Source organism: Corvus moneduloides, chromosome 20 (genome assembly GCF_009650955.1).
Source record: "Corvus moneduloides isolate bCorMon1 chromosome 20, bCorMon1.pri, whole genome shotgun sequence".
Lineage (NCBI taxonomy): Eukaryota > Metazoa > Chordata > Aves > Passeriformes > Corvidae > Corvus > Corvus moneduloides.
The window spans coordinates 10,057,300-10,075,975 of record NC_045495.1 but is presented as its reverse complement, the minus strand read 5'-3'; the positions used below and the strand labels follow the sequence as shown (position 1 = coordinate 10,075,975).

The 18,676-nt window shown below is 51.8% G+C and overlaps 1 protein-coding gene across 1 annotated transcript in view; it reads right to left on the bottom strand.

Moving 5' to 3' along the window:
• GALNT17 (polypeptide N-acetylgalactosaminyltransferase 17) overlaps positions 1–18,676 on the bottom strand; it is a 210,254-nt gene that overhangs the window by 50,389 nt on the left and 141,189 nt on the right. Inside the window, exon 6 of the mRNA XM_032129759.1 lies at positions 18,102–18,219. Coding sequence (XP_031985650.1) covers positions 18,102–18,219 — 118 coding nt within the window. The remainder of the gene's footprint in view (positions 1–18,101; positions 18,220–18,676) is intronic.

The window sequence follows — 18,676 nt, the reverse complement described above, 5'->3', positions numbered from 1 at the left end:
CACGGACACACCAGCTGTTCCACTGAGCCTCAAGCATCCTCAATGCTTTTTCTTTCTCCCTTTTAAAAGCAGCATTTCAATCACTCCTAGAAGAGAAACAACTTTTCTGAGGTGGAGACTCAAAGCTGCTTTTCTTTGCACTATAAATGTGTCCTGCAGTCTCTTTTTTTATCTGAGCTCTGCTGCTGCATCGATTCTGTTCATCTCCTTTCTAACCTGCTGTTCGTGTGGAAGAACAAATCCTGGTAATAACAGCAGTGCCAGAAAAGCATTTTATAGAATCACAGAGTACCCCGAGCTGGAAGAGCCCCACAAGGATCATCCAGTCCTGCTCCTGGCCCTGCTCAGGACAGAGATTTGAGCTCTGCTCTGTAAGCTGCATCTCCCCAGCTCATCGAGCTAGAGAGCCCATCCCTGCTGCCTCGGGGTACCTGCAGCCTCTGTGCCTCAGCTTTCAGCCCAGCCCCGGCTTTTATGGCCCAGCTAAACCTCCCTGAAGTCACTTAACGGAAGCGCTGATGCATCGGGCCTCGCTGCAGGGCCCCGGTGCCAAACACAGCACCCACAAAAGGAAACAGATTCCATCTCCCAGCATCTCCACGAGAGAGCCACAAAGGAAGGGTCAAACGAGGAGCAACAGCAGGAAAAAAAATCAAATTGAAAATTCTGTAGCATCTGCCTTTTAACTGGCTCGGCTGGGCTAGCAGGGACACAGCGAGGAGGAGGCAGTCAGGCCCCCTAATCTGATTAACAGCTGATTAAAGGGCAGTGGCTGAGAAGGGAAGGGGGTAAAGGGTTAACAAATAGCACACTCCTCACTGCGGAAGAGAGAACGCTGTCTGCCTTGATGATGAAGTGAGTGTAGTTGTGACAGATCTGGGGCTGCTGTGCTTAACCTCTCCTGCAAGGAGATTTTGAGCTGATTTGTTCTGTCAGAAGAAATCCTTCCCACTGCCAAGCACTTCCCTCCATCTGAGGGTTTAGCTGGCGGCAGGGAGCACAAACAACTCGGAAATCACTTGCTGTAAACTTGTGGGCATCTCCTGTGCTCTCGGGCTCTGCCAGAGCTGTCCTGCAAACACACAGGAGCTGTGGAGTGAGGCCACACAGGCAGAGGGCAAACAAGGACTGAGATCCATCCCTCCTCATCCCCAGAGCTGAGCCACCCTCAGGCCCTTATCCAAACTCCCGGAGCAGGAGTGAGACTTCAGCAGGAGGAACCACTCCGGGCCCAACTCCTTCTTCTCCTTTTAAAGCACAGGAATAGCCCAGGATTCTTCCATGAGGTTTGGAAGAGGAGACCCTTCAATAAGAAGCCCAGAGCACTGCAAGGCCACAACCAACACGCTGCTGCGTGCTCAGCAAAATGAGGGGGAAAGGGCAGGGTGGAAGAGGCTGAGCAGAGGCAAAATCCTGGAGTTCTCTCTTTGCCTTCAGCCAAATCCAAGCCCAGGTTTTTTACTGGGAAGTGGTGCTGGATGTAGCCAACAGCTAGTGCCTGGTGAAGAGGAGGAACATGCAGTTCTGCCACCCCAGAGCTCACTTGCAGCCTTGGGCAGAGATGGGGGTGACATTTAGAGCCAGAAGCAACCTTCTCTGCATTTAATAGCCCTCAGTGGGCTTTTCCAGGAATTAATGCAGGAACTTGTTGAACAAATGAACCTTTAGCAGCAGCCAAGTACCCATGCACAGAGTAAAGCAGCACCTTCGGTGTTTCCAAACCCCTCTGTGTTCTCAGGGCAGGGCCCAGGGAAAAGCCTTTTTGCTTCCCTATCACTTCTGATTTAGAGCTTTCCCACATCCTCCTCCTCCCTCCAGGCTCCGGACTCTCTCTGCTGAGCACTCCCCCCTTGATGAAGGAGCCCTTCTGTGCCCTCCATCACCTCCTCTGAACCATTTCCAGCTTGGAATCACCTTTGAGCCTGCAGTCCCAGAGCAGGCAGGGTGTGGGCAGCCAGAGCAGTTTATTCCCAGCTCCTTTCCTGATAAATCCCCGTGGCTTTGCTGCCACTGACTCAGAGGTGCTGTTTGCAGGAGCTGCCATGGTGACACCTCCATGCAGAGGAGGGGACAGAGTTTCACAAGGCCCAGGAGGGACACGGGCAGGGAAATCCATGGGGCTTGCAGGACCCTGCATCAAACGTGGCTCAACCATCACAAAACTTCCACCTCCGAGGGAGCAAACACCCCGGGAGCAATTCTAACAGAGAAACCTGCTTAGCTCCGAGAGCCACAGCCCTTCCAGGTGATCACCAGCAGCATCTGTACAGTGCTTTCCACGCCTTTCAGCTGCCTCCATCAGACACTCTTCACTCTGCTCTATTTCCATTATCTGCCAGGAGCTAAATGCTCTCCCTGACAACAATTGAGCTGCTCCTCTAGAGCACAGCTCTCCTTTCTCCCTCCCAGTGATGATTCCCAGTAAGGAAAGCAGCCCCAGGACTTGCTCCTAACTGGAATGGAAATATGGAAACCCAGGAAAAGGAATCTTCTTTGCACTTCCTGAGGTTGTGCTGAGAAAAGCTCAGCAGGAGCAACATCATCCCCTGAGATCTCCAGCCTTGGGTCATGTTTCCTTGTACCTATAAAGAATATTGCTCCTCTCCTTCCATAAAGCCCTGGATTTACACCAGCAGGGTGAGAACTGCCTGAGCAGAACCTCCACCAGGTAAAACACACCTCGTTTATCTGCAGCTCCAGTAATGGACCTGAGGGCGTAGATCAGCTTGGGGAGCAGGCACTGTGCACTACCTTAAACGCTGCTATAAAATAAGGAGGTTTATGAATTCCTGTTGTTTAGTTAATCATCGGTTTATTTCAGAACCCTGCACACTGCAAGGCAGATCAACTTGAGGGGAAAAAGGAAAAGAGATACAATTTTATGGGAAGATAAAAAAAGAGGTTTATTATATATAACCATTAGAGTTCCTCCTTCAGATGTTTCAGTGTCTAATGAAATTTAAAGCTCTCTCTGTGTTTTCCTCTCTCCTCTCCAGCGATGATTGCCTTTAGAAATACACCCCAGTTACAGTAACATAACCAGAAATGATGGCATGCCATAGGTATTTTATTATGCATTCAGTTTTTTAGGGCTCAGATTCTATCTGCACCACAGAAACATGGTCAGTAAAGCTGCCAGAACTTCTGCAAAGACAGCAAAACTGACAATTCCCCATTTCATATCACATTTTCAAACATATCTCCCTCTTAAATGTTACAGGTCTTCTAAATTTGATGCCAATAAACACATTTTCCCCTTTTAAATGTGTCCCAGAAAGCCAAGCAAATCCATTAAACACAGTGAGTGCTACCCCTGGAGCAAATGAAATCAGGTGTCCCAGGCTCACACTCCCCTGGCTGCTCATTTTTGGGAAGATACTTCTCAATTTTATTGGACATAAAGGTGTGGGAACAGGTGAGAAAGATTCAGTGTCTACGTGTTCCTCCCAAAAAATGAAAATACAGCTGCTGTAAATGCTTATAAATTTAAATATAACAGAGATTTCAGAAGGAAGAGGCACTTTGAAGCAGGACATAGGGCCAAGCTCCCCACCCTGGGGTGCAAATCTCCACCAGAGGGTTTTGGAGGCAGGGATGACACAAATCCCACACCTCCTACCCCTTTTGTCAGGAGCTTTTCCCTCCCGAGGGAGTTGGCTCTTGCCCAGGTGGTTCCCAGCAGGATCCTCACCTCCCCAGGGCACGAGGCTCCCCTGGCACCAGCTCCTCAAACCCAGCACCCATCAGAGCAGCAGCACCTGCTCCCAGACACCCCGAAGCAGCTGAATCCAAACCTGTCCCCAGTCCCTCACCTCACCTGGGGACACCAGACACCCCCTCCGTGGGCTGGTCCTTCCACTGGGGATCCATCCACGCTGGATGCAGCTTCAGCTGCCACATCTGAGCTTATACAGCAGGAAAAAATCTATTTCCTGACAGTTCCACCTGAGGTAACCACCCTGCTCCTGCTCCCGAGCACCGCTCGGATCACACCAGTGCTAATCCCTGAGCAACTGCTTGCTCCTGTAGTTTAATCTAAATAGACAACAGAACTCTTGTAAAAATGAGACAAAAGACATGACAAGACACACTTCCGTGTGCCTGACAGAAGCAGCAAATGATGGAAATGAACAGTTCTGAAGGGCTTTTACAATGGTTCACTTGGCTGCTTTTGGGCTGTCAGCAAAAATTACCAGTGAGGTGCCCTGGTGGAGAGGGTCTGCCTGCTGCTCCTGCTGCTCCTGCTGCTCCTGCTGCTCCTGCCATCCACACAGCCCGAGCCACGGGGACCTGGGTCTGCTTCCTGAGCCATTTGGAAGCCTGATTTGGAAGCTTTTGCTCCGTGGCCTTAGAAGCAGTGGAGATGCAGCTCCGGGCAGCACAGGAGACAAACCCTTGGCCAGGAGGTGCAGCCCAGCTGCAGCAGATGGGGTCAGTGACGGGGCTGGGAGAGCCTTTAGCAAAGCAAAGCCACGGAAAAGTGATGCCGTGCTCTGATGGGATGGTGTGGGATGAGGGGGCAGCTGAGCAGCACCACGGACAGTGGAGTGTCAAGGTCCCCAGTGCTGGGCAGCAGCTCCTCCCTGTGCAGGCAGCAGGAACCCAAGAAAACTCCCGGGGACTCGGTGGCTGTGATGAAATTGGACTGGAAACGTGGTTGCAGCCCCTGGATCCCGTGGGTAGCTCGAGCTGTGGAGGGAGGTTGGTGTGGGGAACGTGGCTGAGCAGCATTTTGGGTGCCCAGGTGCCACAGCCACACTCTGCCCCTTGCTCGGGGATTGGGCTGTGGCTGGAGGAGCAGGAGCTGCTGGGAACATCAGGAAAGTGCAGCTTTCTTCTAGCTCTGCTTTTTTCAAGGGTGGAATGAAGACATCTGTGCTGGCCATGGAAGCAGGAACCCCTGGGCCACAGCCTGGGCCATCTCCTGTGCCTCCCCACCTCCGAGCACCCTCTGGAACAAGCACAGAGAAGGAGAAAACAATTCCTGCCAAAATCCGAGTTCACCAGGATGGTGAGAGGTTACAAGATCTGGAGCAGAATCCAAATGCTGGGGAATGCTGGGGTTTAATGTTCGCAGCCAAAGGCCAGGTTCCTGATCCTGGAATAATCCAACGAGGAGCACGAGCTTGTTGCAGACCCACAGGGTTTCAGAATGGCCAAAGCCAAAACGCTGAATAGAAACCAGGTGTAATTCTGTACATTTAGATGGATTTAAACCCAAAATCCTAGGAAGGAGAGGAGAAGCATTGAACTTCCAGATGCAAAGTTGGTGTTTGTTTGCAGCTCTACAGCTGCGGAGTCGACCAAACCCAACCGAATGGGGGGTGACAGCTGAACCCCAGGTGTGGGTTTGGGTTCACTCTCCTGGAGCTCACACTGATTGGAGGGGACTGGAAAGAGGGAAATGTGTCCAGACAGCACAAAAAATCACAGGGGAACGGTTCAGTCCTGGGATTTGGATCAATTCCCCCCATCCAGAGCTCTGGGGACAAAATGGGCAGGCACAGGAGGAATCCAGAGCAGCTGGGGTTCACACTGGGAACCTTCCTGGGCCACCTGAAAGGTGAAAATCAACAGTTGTGTCCCTTTGGTGGGGGGATAACATCTCTGGATGGAAAAGACCAGAGAGCAAGCACAATTTGCCAGCTCTTCTACAAGGCTCCATCCAGCCCCTTCCCCCCGTCCTGGCTCATCAGTAATATCCAATATTTCCTTTGGGAAGGAAACAAAATGCATCCCACCAAGCGATTCTGAGAACCCTGCTCTGCCCTCAGCACCATCAGTGCTGGAATGATGCCAGAGGTACAACCAGATGCAGCAGCTGCTGCAGACAGGTCAGCCCCAGGCCTGCCCACTGCCAAAGCTCCTCCTGCAGGCAGGACCCCCTGCCCTGGCCTGGCAGCTGTGCAGGACAGGGGTGTGCAGAGTGCTGGGCAAAGAGCTGAGGAATTTCAAAGCTGAGGTGCCAGGAGCATCCCCAGTGGCTCTGGCAGTGGCAGCCAGGGAGCAGGGAAGGGACAGACCACCCAGGATCCCCCTCTGAGCACTTGTCACACCTCCAGGGCAGATCCTGTGGGTCCTGCTGTCACCATGTGCCTTGGAAAAGCAGAGCTGCAGACTCAGAACTCCCATCTTCCATCTGATGTTAGATATATTTAGTCCAAATGTGAATTTATGCCTAACTGTCTCTCTCAATTTAACTCTGCTGCTTTGACAGAATGAAACACCTCCTACAAAAACAAACGGGGGTTCTTTGTGCCTGAGGCAGGCCCAGACAGTTCTCTCCTCCCTGGGATTACACAGGAATTCTTCATTATCAGCTGCATCATTTGCAGTGGGTTCTGCAGTGCTGGGAGATTCTGAGGCTCTTTGCAGGCTGAACTTCAAGGCACAGATCTGGTATTAAGGAGCTGCAGTCAGCACAAAGCTGTATTTCTTGATAAAGGAAAAACTCAAAAAAAAAAAGGTGATCGTGGCCTGATTGATGCCACTTCATTTGCATATGCCCACTAGCAGCACTTCGGTTAATTAACACGTATTTTGTGTCTGTAGATGAATATGGAATAATGGCTTTGGGTATAAATTTCAGCACTGAACAGGTTCACTTCCCTCCTTCTGTATTTCCTGTGTAAATAAGACATCATAACTCCCTGGAAGGTGGTGACACATGACAAAAGCCAAGAAGGATGTACTTGTATTTTAAAGCCAGATGAGTTAATTAGCTCATAAAACGGAAGCACTCGTTGGAGGGACGGGGATGAGCAACACCACCTTCTTCCAGGGAGAATTTAATTCTGGGAGTATTAACCCTTATGGCTCAGGTTCAGTCCAGAGGCCTCGATCCAGAACTTCACTTAAGCAGGTGAAATAGTGCCCCAAAATGGAAAGGGCTGCCCAGGTGCCCGGGAGTTAAGTGCTCTGCTGGATCCCAGCCTGGGCACTCAGAGGTGGAATTCAATTTCATTTTCTGATCTGCTTCCTGCACCAGCAGCTTCCACCCAGCTCAGGCAGAGATAGGAAACACTGCTCCAACCCCAGTGCAGAAAAGCCCCAATAGATCCTTCAGTTCCATGGCATCCAGTGCCTCAGTGGTCGAGTTTTTAGGCAAAGCCAAGGAAGTTTGAGTAAACCACTGAGTCCTTATGGAATTTGAGGCAGGATAGGGCTGGGGCGTGAGCTCCAGCAGGAGGAGGCAGCCGAGGAGGTCAAGCGGCAGCATCTTCCCAGCTGAGGGACTGCTGAGGAAACCCTGGAGTCAGGAGAGGGATCAAAGAGGTTAAACACCTCTCAGGCCTTAGGCAGAGGTGCATCAGAGCCATCAGATCAGCCCTGAGCCAGCAGTCTGGCTGTGAGGAAGGAATCACCTCAGAGCACAGGAAGTTCACCGCTGTGAGGGAGTTCCTTTCCCAGGGAGCTCCGCCTGGGAATGCTGCTCGGAAGGATTCCCACAGAGCTCCGTGGGGATCATGAGGACACTCCAGACAAGGATAAATGCACAGGGAAATGCCAATCCTGTCCAGTTGTTCCCACTGTTATCTCAGGGGTGCTCAGGGCAAGGCTCAGTGGTGTCATATCGAGGGACACGCGCTCAGGGCTGGGCTCCTGCTGCTCATGGAAGGGAAGGGGGGATTTTCCAGGATGGCTGGAGGAGATAAGGGATGAGTTCCTGCTAAATTTGGCTGGGAATTTTCTCCTCCTTGTTGCACTGAAGCAGTCCCTCAGGTCTGGGAAAACTGTGGGAGAAGGGAGCCAGTGAATGTGAGAGGACCAAGCAGCTGCTGCTCCTGAGCACTGCCACGGATCCTGGCAGAGCCCAAGGATGCCAACGCCTTCCCTACACACAGGAGGTGCTGTAATTCCTACCCCAACCAAGCTTCAGGCACACAAAATCCACCTGGACATGGCAAACCAGGCCCAGCGAGCTCAAGGATTTGTCTGGATCAGAGGGAGCCACAGGCTGGATGTGGCATGATCCAACAGGGATCTTCCAGAGCCTTTCCCAAAGCCTTGGAGCCAGGCAGGATCGTGCAGCCAAACTCCTGCTCTGCACTCCAGGCACGTGGAGCTGGTGCCAGCAGCGGGAGCATGCCCAGCCACACCTCGGGCACAGGGCAGGAGCAGGGACTGGAACACAAACCCTGGGCTGGGTTTGGGGAGCACTGGGGGCTGGGAGTGGCATGATCCATCCAGCCTGGCCCTGGGCTGACAGCAAACACAGGGCTCTAAAGCACCCCAAACCCAGGGATTTGGGTGTCCAAGGGGGATGCAGGAGGAGCTGCTGGGTGCTGCAGCCGCAGGGGATGGTGGAGGAGGCAGAAAGGCCTCCCTGACTCTGGAGCGCAGCTGCCTCGCTCCAGGGCCGGGGCAGTGTCTGGTCACTGTCTGACTGTTGTGTCACCGTCATTCCCCGCTGGCTCCGCAGGGCTGGGATGGATGTGGGCAGGGAAATGCTGTCAGTCTGTTCCCTGCCATCCCAGCAGCCTTCCAGCTGCATTCCCTGGCCAGGGGCAGTTCCGAGGAGAAGGAAACGCAGCTTAGCCAGCTCTGAGAGCCTCGACTGCAGCGAGGGCCCATGGAAAACAGGGGGTTGTTTGTAAAAATGAACAGGTTTGACCTCAAAGTCCTTGAGAGAGGACGACAGCAAAGCCTCACAGAGACCCCAAACACACCAAAAGCTGCCTGGAAATTTTTAACTCCAAGCTTCTGGGTTGAAAATCACAGGAGTGGAACAGCATTGATTACATCTTACCAGGGATAATCCTCAAGCTTAGGAGAAATCTGGAGTCAAGAGAGACTCTCATCCCTGGAAAAAGCCAGCACTCAATGAGCCAGGGCTGCTCCTGCCCTGCCTGAGTCATCAGACACCAGAAGAGGGTTAAAACCAACTTTGTGGCTCTGGCAGAAGTGGGAAGAGACCTGTGTGTCCCACAGCCCCAGCAGGTGCATCACAAGTGAGTCTGCTTGTAAGAAAGGACAGACAAAAAGACAAAAAATTCCCTTTGCTTTGCAGTCATGCCAGGCAGGGAGATTTCCAAAGGCTTTAGGAATGTAATGGGATGAAAAAACGCCTCACGCCTCCCTTCAGTTCATTACGAGCCTCATTTCTTGGTGGGTAGCTCCACGTCACATTTTCCTCGGCATTTCCCAAGAGTGGCTTTTTGTCAGAAGACAAAGGTCAGTTTTGCTGGGAGTTGGATTTTAGGGAGAGACAAGCCTGGTTTTTCTGATTTCTGGGGTAATTTCTATCCCAGACACCGCAGCACACGCACAGAGCGAATGTGCTGTTGCTCACCTTGCACGGGGAGGAGTGAGGGCAGATTTCAGTGCTTGTTCCAGGCACCCAGGAATGCTTTGGAGGACAGTTGTCCTCCAGGGAGAGCAGCTATAAAACACCTTCCAGAGGGCCTAACTTTGCTGCAGCTCAGCAATTCCTGACCCAATCGCAGCCTCCAGGCACTCGGGGAGCCAGGGCTGCTCCAGCTCATGCATCATCCCTGCAGTAATGAGATCTCAGGGCTGGAAATGGGGCCGTGGCCCAGGCAATGGGACAGGAAGGGCTGGCCCAGGGCCCAGGGGGCCGATAAAGAAGGGAAGCAGTGTGCCTTGCAGGATGCTGGGCAGGATGGAATTGAAATGATTTATTTCCCTGCTGGCACCCCCCGTGCCAGCTCCTGCTGCAGGGAAGTCCCTGAGTCCTCCCCACACCAGCACGGAGCGGCTGGGGACAGGTCCTGGAAGGGGCAGCACTGAGGGATCCCTGGGGATGAGATGGAGGGATTCCTGAGCATCCCAGCCTCGGCTCCCAGGGAACAAAGGACATGGCCTCAAGCTGCACCAGGGGAGGGTCAGCTTGGACATCAGCAGGAATTTCTTCCTGGAAAAGGCTGCCAGGCACTGGAACTGCCCAGGGAGGTTTGGAGTCCCCATCCCTGGAGGTGTCCAAGGACGTGGCACTCAGTGAAAGGGGGAAACTGCAGACTCAGCACCTCCTTTGCCACCTCCTTCCCCACAGAGGATGGAGAGCTGGAAGCCCAGGAGAAGTAAAAGGGATGGAAGTCATGCCCAAGAAACACAGCGTGGGATGGAAAACCAAAAATGAACTGTCCTGGGGGCACTGGAGGTGTCTTTGGTGTCCCCAGCCTGGGTGTGGGCAGGGGTGGCAGCACCTGCTGGAGGAGCAACCTCAGTGGAGAGTCAGTGAGAGCCAAACCCTACAGCAGGGGAAATTCAAACCTCCCCAAAGTTCAGTGGGAAGAGCAACCTGGATGAGTTCTGCTGAGCAGGAGGAGCAGAGTCCGAGCAAAGCTGAGCACGGCGGGAGCTCCCTCAGGGTTTGGGTGCCATTTTCTGAAACCCCTGGCAGAGGGCACAAACAAACCAAACTCTGCCAACCCAGGAACCTGCCCGCCCCTCGTCCTGCTCCCCACAGCCCAACAGCCACAGCGATGCTGTGCCTGCTCTGCACATCTGGATTTCACCACCCAGGCCCCTGGGTAGGCTCTGACCATGGCCCAGTGTTAAACCAACCCCTGACAAATCCCAACCACTGCCTGCCAGAGGCACCAATCCCATGAAAATCCATAAAAAGCTGACACCTGCCAGAGTTTCAAGTGACAACGAGGCATGGCTGAGTCCTGAAATGGATTTCTTCACCCACCAGTGACTCTCACACGGTTATTGCACGGGCAGAGCCGTCACATTTCCCAGCAAAGATGATCAGTGTCTTCCCAGCATAAAAATCAACTTGTCAGGGACAACAGGAGAATCAGCTGGGGTGAAAATATCAGTCTCTTCTCCCTCCCCCCCCAATCCCATCTGCCAGCAGATAACAGGGGTGACAAATCCTTTGCTATCAGGAGGGAGTGAGCCGGGAGCCTCCTGCCATCCCCTTCCCAAGGAGGGACAGCCACAACCCCCAGCTCCTCCTGCTCAGAAACAATCCAAACACGGCTCCATCTCCATGGAGAAGGCTGGGATGAAAAGCATTTTACCAGTTTAGAAAATGAGAGCAGAGCTTCAGCTCAAGCACCCTCAAGCACCCACCGTAAATCCTGAGCTGACAGCTCAGATGCCAAACCTCGGGGCTGAACTCACACTTGTGCTGATTCCTGCTCTTAAAATAAATGCAGGCAGTGATTGGATATTGTTCAGGGGTGGAAATATTTCTTCCAACCACGCCACAATCAGTCCGAAGAGCAAAATCTCCTCTAACAGGGGTCCAGGTACAAATAAACAGATGGAGGTTGTGTATTCCTGGTGTATCAGTGTTTCTAGGAGCTTTTCCAAGGTCAGTCCTACCCTGACTCTGATTTTCCTCCAAATTAACTTGATTTTTATTTGGAAACATCCTTAAGCCCCAATTTCTAAGTGGATTTTGGTGTCTGACAGATAAAACACTTACACAATACTGGTCTTGAGTTTATATCGTGGGCAAGTTTGGGTTGTGGGGTTTTTTGTTTGATTGTTTCAACCTCTTTTGATGGGTTTGTTTTTATGTTTGCTGATCTGCAGGAATCTGCAAGGTCCCAGCAAGGCATCCCTGGGTATCCCAAGGTCTGGGGTAGCTGCTCCATGCCCCTTGTGCCTGGAGATGGAGGAGGGAGAGCTGATCCATTCCCACACAGCTTCATCCCACAGATCAGACCGGGCCAGCTGCGACTCCCACGGCTGATAAATAAAACTTCTCCAGGTTTAGTGGTTCCCCTGTTGCTTTTCCCACATCTTGCTCCAACTCCAGCATTTCTTTCCCTGATAGGTGAGCACAGGGTTTCATTCCCTGCTGGAGGGAGTCCAGCTCAGGGGTCCCAGCACAGGAAGGAAGTCCAGGGGAAGCCCAAGGGGCACCTCTGCTCTGGAGTCAGGCTGGGAGAGCTGGGGGTGCTCACCTGGAGAGGAGAAGGCTCCAGGGAGAGCTCAGAGCCCCTTGCAGGGCCTGAAGGGGCTCCAGGAGAGCTGGAGAGGGACTGGGCTCAAGGGCTGGAGGGACAGGACACAGGGAATGGCTTCCCAGTGCCAGAGGGCAGGGCTGGATGGGATTTTGGGAAGGAATTGTTCCCTGGGAGGGTGGGCAGGCCCTGGCACAGGGTGCCCAGAGCAGCTGGGGCTGCCCCTGGATCCCTGGCAGTGCCCAAGGCCAGGCTGGACATTGGGGCTGGGAGCAGCCTGGGACAGTGGGAGGTGTCCCTGCCCATGGCTGGGGTGGCACTGGATGGGCTTTAAGGTCCCTTCCAGCCCAAACCAGTCTGGATTCTGGGATTCCCCTCCTGCCCACAGCCCCACTTGAACATCCCCTCCACTGGCTCTGCCTCATCTCCACCTGGCCAGTTTTGGGAAGACCACAGCTCCTCAGGGATGTCCAAAGAGTGGATGTTTGAACAGTACACGGGCCCCAGAGAACAAAATCCCCGGGAATTCTACCCCAAAGCCTTCAGCTGGCCCAGGGCACGTTCCCTCCCTCCCTCCCTGCAGCCAGGGGTGCCCACACCTCCTGCAGTCAACCACAGAGCAGAGCTGGGGAGGCACCTGCAGCAAACTCCCCTTGTGCTGCCCCAAGCCCATCCCTCGGAAACCGGAGCGGATTTGTTCCCACACGTCCCAGAAAAGCCCTTCCCTGCAGCACCCGCAATTCCATGACTAATTCAGGCTCCTCAAAGTGAGGTGGGCAAAAAGCCCACAAGGAACTGGATTCATCCCTGTCTCCTGTGAACCCTGAAAGCCTAATAAAGCCTCATGAATAAATTACAGGCTTTTCCAAACAATGCATCATCCTGGATCCCACCACGCTCCACATCCCGCATCCCCTGGTGTGCCAGGAGAGGTGACAGTCCCTGGGAATGCTGGAATTCACACCAGGCACTGATGGACAGGGATTCTGGGTGCAGTCTGTGTCAGCTCCCTCTGCCTGCACCCAGACTTGAATTCATTAATCAGAAGCACTGAGAGGGAGACGTTGGAGGATGATCAAAATCCCACAAACCCCATTTCCACAGACATGTGGCAGAGGCAGAAAGTGCCTCCGTTATAACAATTAGTTCCACCCTAAGCAGGGATGTTTCTTCCATTTTGGTGACAGGCACTCCCTATTTTTTAGATATAAGTTCCTTGCAAGCCCAAACCCAGCCCAACCTCCATCCAACAATGGAACAGTGCCCCCATTACACTCCCACCCACCACTCTCCATGGCAATTCCATGCAAAGCCTCATGGAGCCTGAGTTCCCAGTCAGGCTGGCAAGGCCAGTCTGTGCTTGCAGTGCATTTGCTTTTATAAAAACAGAGGAGAAAAAAACCCAAATAAAACCAAAGCCTCTTTCTCCCAGCCGGCAGCTCTGCTGTCCTCCCTCTGCTCCCACCCACGGGAACCCTCTGCTCCCATGGGCTGCCCAGCCCTCACCTCAGGCCCCCCAGATGCTGGAAGAGCTGCTTGCCCTGAACACCCTCACTTGGTTTCTTCCCAGGAAGAGACAGCAGAGTTTTATGGAGAATGCAAGCAGGAAGAGAAAGATTTGATTCTCTGGATGCGGAGAGAGTCAGGCTCCCGTGTAGAATTCAAACACACTTTTTGACAGCTTTGCTTTTGTTCTTTTGCTCTCAATATTTCAACAATGAACAATCATACTGATACCAACTAAACAGGCAGGAGGTTTGTCCCATTTAAATGCCATTACATCTCTTTGGAGGGTTTCTGAAATTGAGAGGACAGAGCCGGGGTACCCCTGGGAGGATCGATGTCCCTGCCAGGGCAGGGGGTCACTTTTGCCTGAAGAGCTGCAGGAGGAGGCTCTGATTGCTGAAATCACCTCTAACAACAACTTGTTGTACCCCTTTATTTCCAAAGCTGCACATGGAGCACTCAGGAAAGGCTGGGAGAGCTGGGATTGTTCAGCCTGAAGAGGAGAAGCTTCGAGGTGACCTGACTGTGGCCTTCCAGGACCTGAAGGAGCCACAGGAAAGCTGGAGAGACACTTTGGAAAGGGCTGGAGGGACAGGACCCAGGGAATGGCTTCCCAGTGCCAGAGGGCAGGGCTGGATGGGATCTTGAGAAGGAATTGTTCCCTGGCAGGGTGGGCAGGCCCTGGCACAGGGTGCCCAGAGCAGCTGGGGCTGCCCCTGGATCCCTGGCAGTGCCCAAGGCCAGGCTGGACACTGGGGCTGGGAGCAGCCTGGGACAGTGGGAGGTGTCCCTGCCATGGCTGGGGTGGGATGGGATGGAGATCCCTTCCAACCCAACCATTCCATTATTCCATGACTCCCGTGCCTGGGAATGCCACTGCATCTGCTCCATGCACATAAATCCCCTGGCTTGGCAGCACCAGAGATCTGCCCTGTTGGATCTAGAGGACAAATTCTGGGGGAAAAGTCTGGGATATAAAGAGGAGATGCCACACTTTTCTTCTGGAAATACTTCTAAAGATCCACCCTGACCCTCAGCCCATTTAACAGCAGCAGTAAAAGCAGCTCAAGTCAGTCGTAAACCTCAAAGGGATCCCTGAATTGTGCTTGACTTAATGAATCCAATAATCGATTCCTGCTGCACAAATAAGGTGTGGGATGGATCAGCTAATAAGCATTCTCAGTTAATTGCTTTCTTCAAGTGACAATTTGTACAAATGATACCATCAAAGTAGTAATAATATCCCTATTGATTAAATTAATCTCGAAAAGACAACTCAAATAACTTTAATTAGCAATGCATGACACCAGCACGAAATGCTCTGAAAAGAACCTTGCAGCCCATCCCAGAGCTTGAAATCGTGGCAGCAGCCATGGCACAGACTTTGGCATCTTTAGTCCAGCAGATACACACAATTGCATGGAGCATCTTCAGGGAATGTCTGTGAGTAACCATGGAGAGCCACGGCTGCTCCCTGCAGAGCACAGGCAAGGCACAGGGCACAGGCTGCCTCCCCCCTTAATCACACACTGAAAACCACAAACAGCTCTGGAAGAAACAACTTTTCAATGGAAGGAGCAGGAATGGGGAGTGAAGTCTCTGTGCCAGAATTCCCACCTGGAGCTGCTGGGGACCCACAGCAGCAGCAGCAGCAGCACTGTCAAGCCATGAGAATTGGGCACCAGGTTTATGAAATCAGAGCAGAAACCCCTTCAAACAGAAAAGGGCTAAAGAGCTGGCCCAAAGCTCGTTCAGAGAGAGCAGGAGGAGCTGGGCCAGGAGAAGGGGACGCAGCACCCACGGCACCCACAGACCCCAGTGACCCCACAGCCTCCCCAGGAGGGCAGGGGAGCCTCGAGCGATGGAACTGTGGAATCCCAGAGCGCAGAGAGCCCAGAGCCACGCTGCAAATGGGACCGACAGGGCTCTTCCTTTAAGGGTTTTTAGGGGGTTTTAAGAGGCTCCTGCAGGACTTTCCTCATTCTGCTCACTGAACTCGGCACTGACAGAAACACAAGGCCCAGGTGTTTCCCCACAACAGGCACAGTGCAGCTCATTTTACACCATGTATGGAATCATGGAATTCTTTAGGCTGGAAAATTCCTCTGAGGTCTTTGAGTTCAACCGTGCCCCCACAGCACTGCCAAGGCCACCAGTGGCCCATGTCCCCAGGTGCCACATCCCCACTGTTAAACCCCTCAGGGATGGGGGCTCCCCCACCCTGAAGCACATTAATAAAACAGGACCCTTTACAGGGCTTTGGCCCTTCCAGGTTAGTCCAGCCCAACCCTCTCAATTCTTTATCTCATTATGGTTTTCAGATTCCTTGATTGAATTTCCCGTGACAGGGTTAGCTTCTGCTTTTGCCTGAAACACTCCACATTTTCCACCTCCTTCTTGTGGCCTCGATGAATTCATTGTTTCCTTTTTGTTCTTTGGGCAGTTCTGGCTTTAGATTTTTTAGATGTTTTGGTGCCAAAACCACTCCCAGGACTTGAGGTGAGGCTGCACCAGTGCAGAGCAGAGAGGGACAATCACATCCACAAAACATTTAAAAAGCATCCCAGGATTCCCAGAACGATGATGGAATTTGCTCCATCATACAAGCAAAGAAACACTTCCTGCATTTATATTCATCCAGGAATCACTGAAACAACCAAGGAACCCCCAAATTACTTCTGGGACTCTAGACAGCCTCTTCTCAGGCAAAACAGCAAAACACCCCCAAAAAGCCTTCGTAATTTTCTATTCACTGATCCTTAAAAGCATTTTATTAATAAAGAGTCCTTCTTTACCACTGTGCCACGAGATCTTGGTCACTAAAGGAGACACTTGCACAGAGATTGATTTCTGGAGCTCGAGAATCTTTAAAATTCTACTCTGTGTGGTCTTACAAGGCAGGTTTTTAAGTATTTTGGCTCTCGAAACCACCCATAATTTAAAAACCTTGACCAGAACCCACAGCCTGAGTGGGAAAAGGTATCGCTTAGAAACTCAAGCTTGGGAAAGTCAAACTGGGGAAGAGAAGGATTCCTTTTTTTTCCAAAAGGATATTTATTGGCCTTATTTAAAAATCCAGCACGTGAAAAAGAAGAGGACAAATGCTCACCACTTTCTCTGAGACATCCATCTGATTTTTCCAGTTAAAAAGCCAATCTTGAGTGAAATCCCCCCAAACCAGGCAAATGAGCTGAATTACTGTGAGAAGAGCAGCTCCACGATGAGACCAAAAATCCCAAATCCACACAAACCAGGAGAGCCACAGGAGGAGCTGGGTTTGGAGAGGGATCTCTCCAGCCCCACTGCAGGATGAGCAGGAATCACAAGGAGAGGAGCTCTGTGGCACATTTAGAGCCTTCAACTTCCACTCCCTTGTTTAAGTGAGGTTATTGCTCCTCATAGCCAACAACAGATTTCTGAAGGTTCCTCTGCCTTGCCAGCAAAGCAAATATCCTCTGGTAAATCTCGGAGCTGAACAATGATTTTTCATTTTCACAACAGCATAATCAATGCAATTTCCCCAGTTAGAAGTCTCCAGCCTCCCCCTGTGAGCTCGTTAATGCACGAGTGTTGCACTCCAAACCATGCCTGGGAGAATCTCCGCAGACTCTGCCATCCTGGGTTGCTCTGAACACGGAATTCATCGCTGATGAATCACTTCAGTGTGTGTAAACACTCGAATCACTAAGCCAGATCTAATACTGTACACAGTAATCAAGGGATGGTGTTGGGGCGGCGGCACTGAGGCAGCTCTGAAATCCTGGCTCGTAGAGTTTTGATGCCTTTTCCTGGTGTTAAAATCAAGAGTCATACACAGTTAGAAGGGGAAAAGGGATTTTACCTTGGTATTTATTTTAAGGATCCTTAGGTGCACACGTCCAGGTCATATGCACCGAGATGCACCCCGCCGAGTGTGTGTGTGCCCTCAACATTGGGTATAACCTTATAGGTGTTACTAATTAGCAGATCTATCCAAGATTCCCCAATGAGAGGCTCAAGTGAGCCCCCCCTCCCCAAGGAACCTTCCCCTGGATGGTTCTATCTTGGTTTACAGAATGTGTTCTGGAGAGGACCTTGGGGTCTGGGGCACACTGATCCCCAGCTACGAAGCTTCTAAAATGTTGAGTCTCTCAGCTTGACAAACAAGTCCAAGAATGTTGGCAAAAGCACTGGGAATACAGAAGTTGTAAAAAGGTATAACAGGGGTATAAAAGAAAAGGCAAAAATCTTCATGGCATCAGTTTCACTGCTCAAAGCTGTTCAAAGCAGGTTCTGTGCTTGTGAACACATTTTATTTGCAGATGCTAAATGCCTGGAAAAGATTTGCAGGCTTTGTGTCTTCCCGAGACACTCACAGCAGTCTCAGCACCCCCAAACGCTGCTCACCCAACCATGTTTCTCCTGGTATTTAAGATCCCTGTAACTTCCAGCAACACTGTGGCAGCACAGCCAAGTTCAAGCTGGAAATGCCCTTTCATTTCAGCAGCTTTTTGCATCGGGTCAGACAGATTAAAATCCAAGGCAAAAAATTAAACTCACCCCTAAAACCAAGGCATTTTTCTCCCCTGAAGTGAAATTAAAATGCTGTGAATCCCATCACCTCCCAGCTCCCCTGAAGGATTCCAGTAACTGTTCAGGCCAACTCAGTAAGAGCTTTGGGTTCCTTACAACATGGTGAGGTGACATTTTTGCTGCCCAGGTGGCACAAACCTTGATGCCCAGCTCGATGTTCTCCCCTCCGTACACGTCCATGCCGGGGTCCAGCAGCCCGATCTCCCCGAAGAATTTCCTGTTCACCACGAACGAGCAGCCGATCATGGCCGGGGTCCTGCACCGGGAGAAACCACAGGAATGCACAGTCAGGGACGTTTCCCAGCCCTAACTGGGCCATGGGCTCATTTCTGCAAAGCTGCTGGGTTCAGGTGCTTCCCACCACTGGTTATCCCAAAGACTTTGTGGAAGTGAGTGAGCTCTGTGCCTTTGAAGACATTATTTTACCACTGCAATCAAATTGTCCAAAATTTTTACCGTTGCAATGAATTGCCCAAAATCCAAGCTCATTTCAAAATGGAGAAAGGGTTTTCCTGGGGTTAAATTCTGGAGGAGCACTCAGGTTGTGGCTTTGCTGGAAATCCCTTGGGGTGTCTGTGGGCAAGGGTACAAGCTCTGCCCATAAACAAGGGAAATACAATAATGCCCTTTCCTTTCTCTGACGTCCAGCATGGAGTAGATTTTAGGATGGAATCTACTTTTTAGGGTGTTCCAGGAAAGAGGGTTTCCAGTTG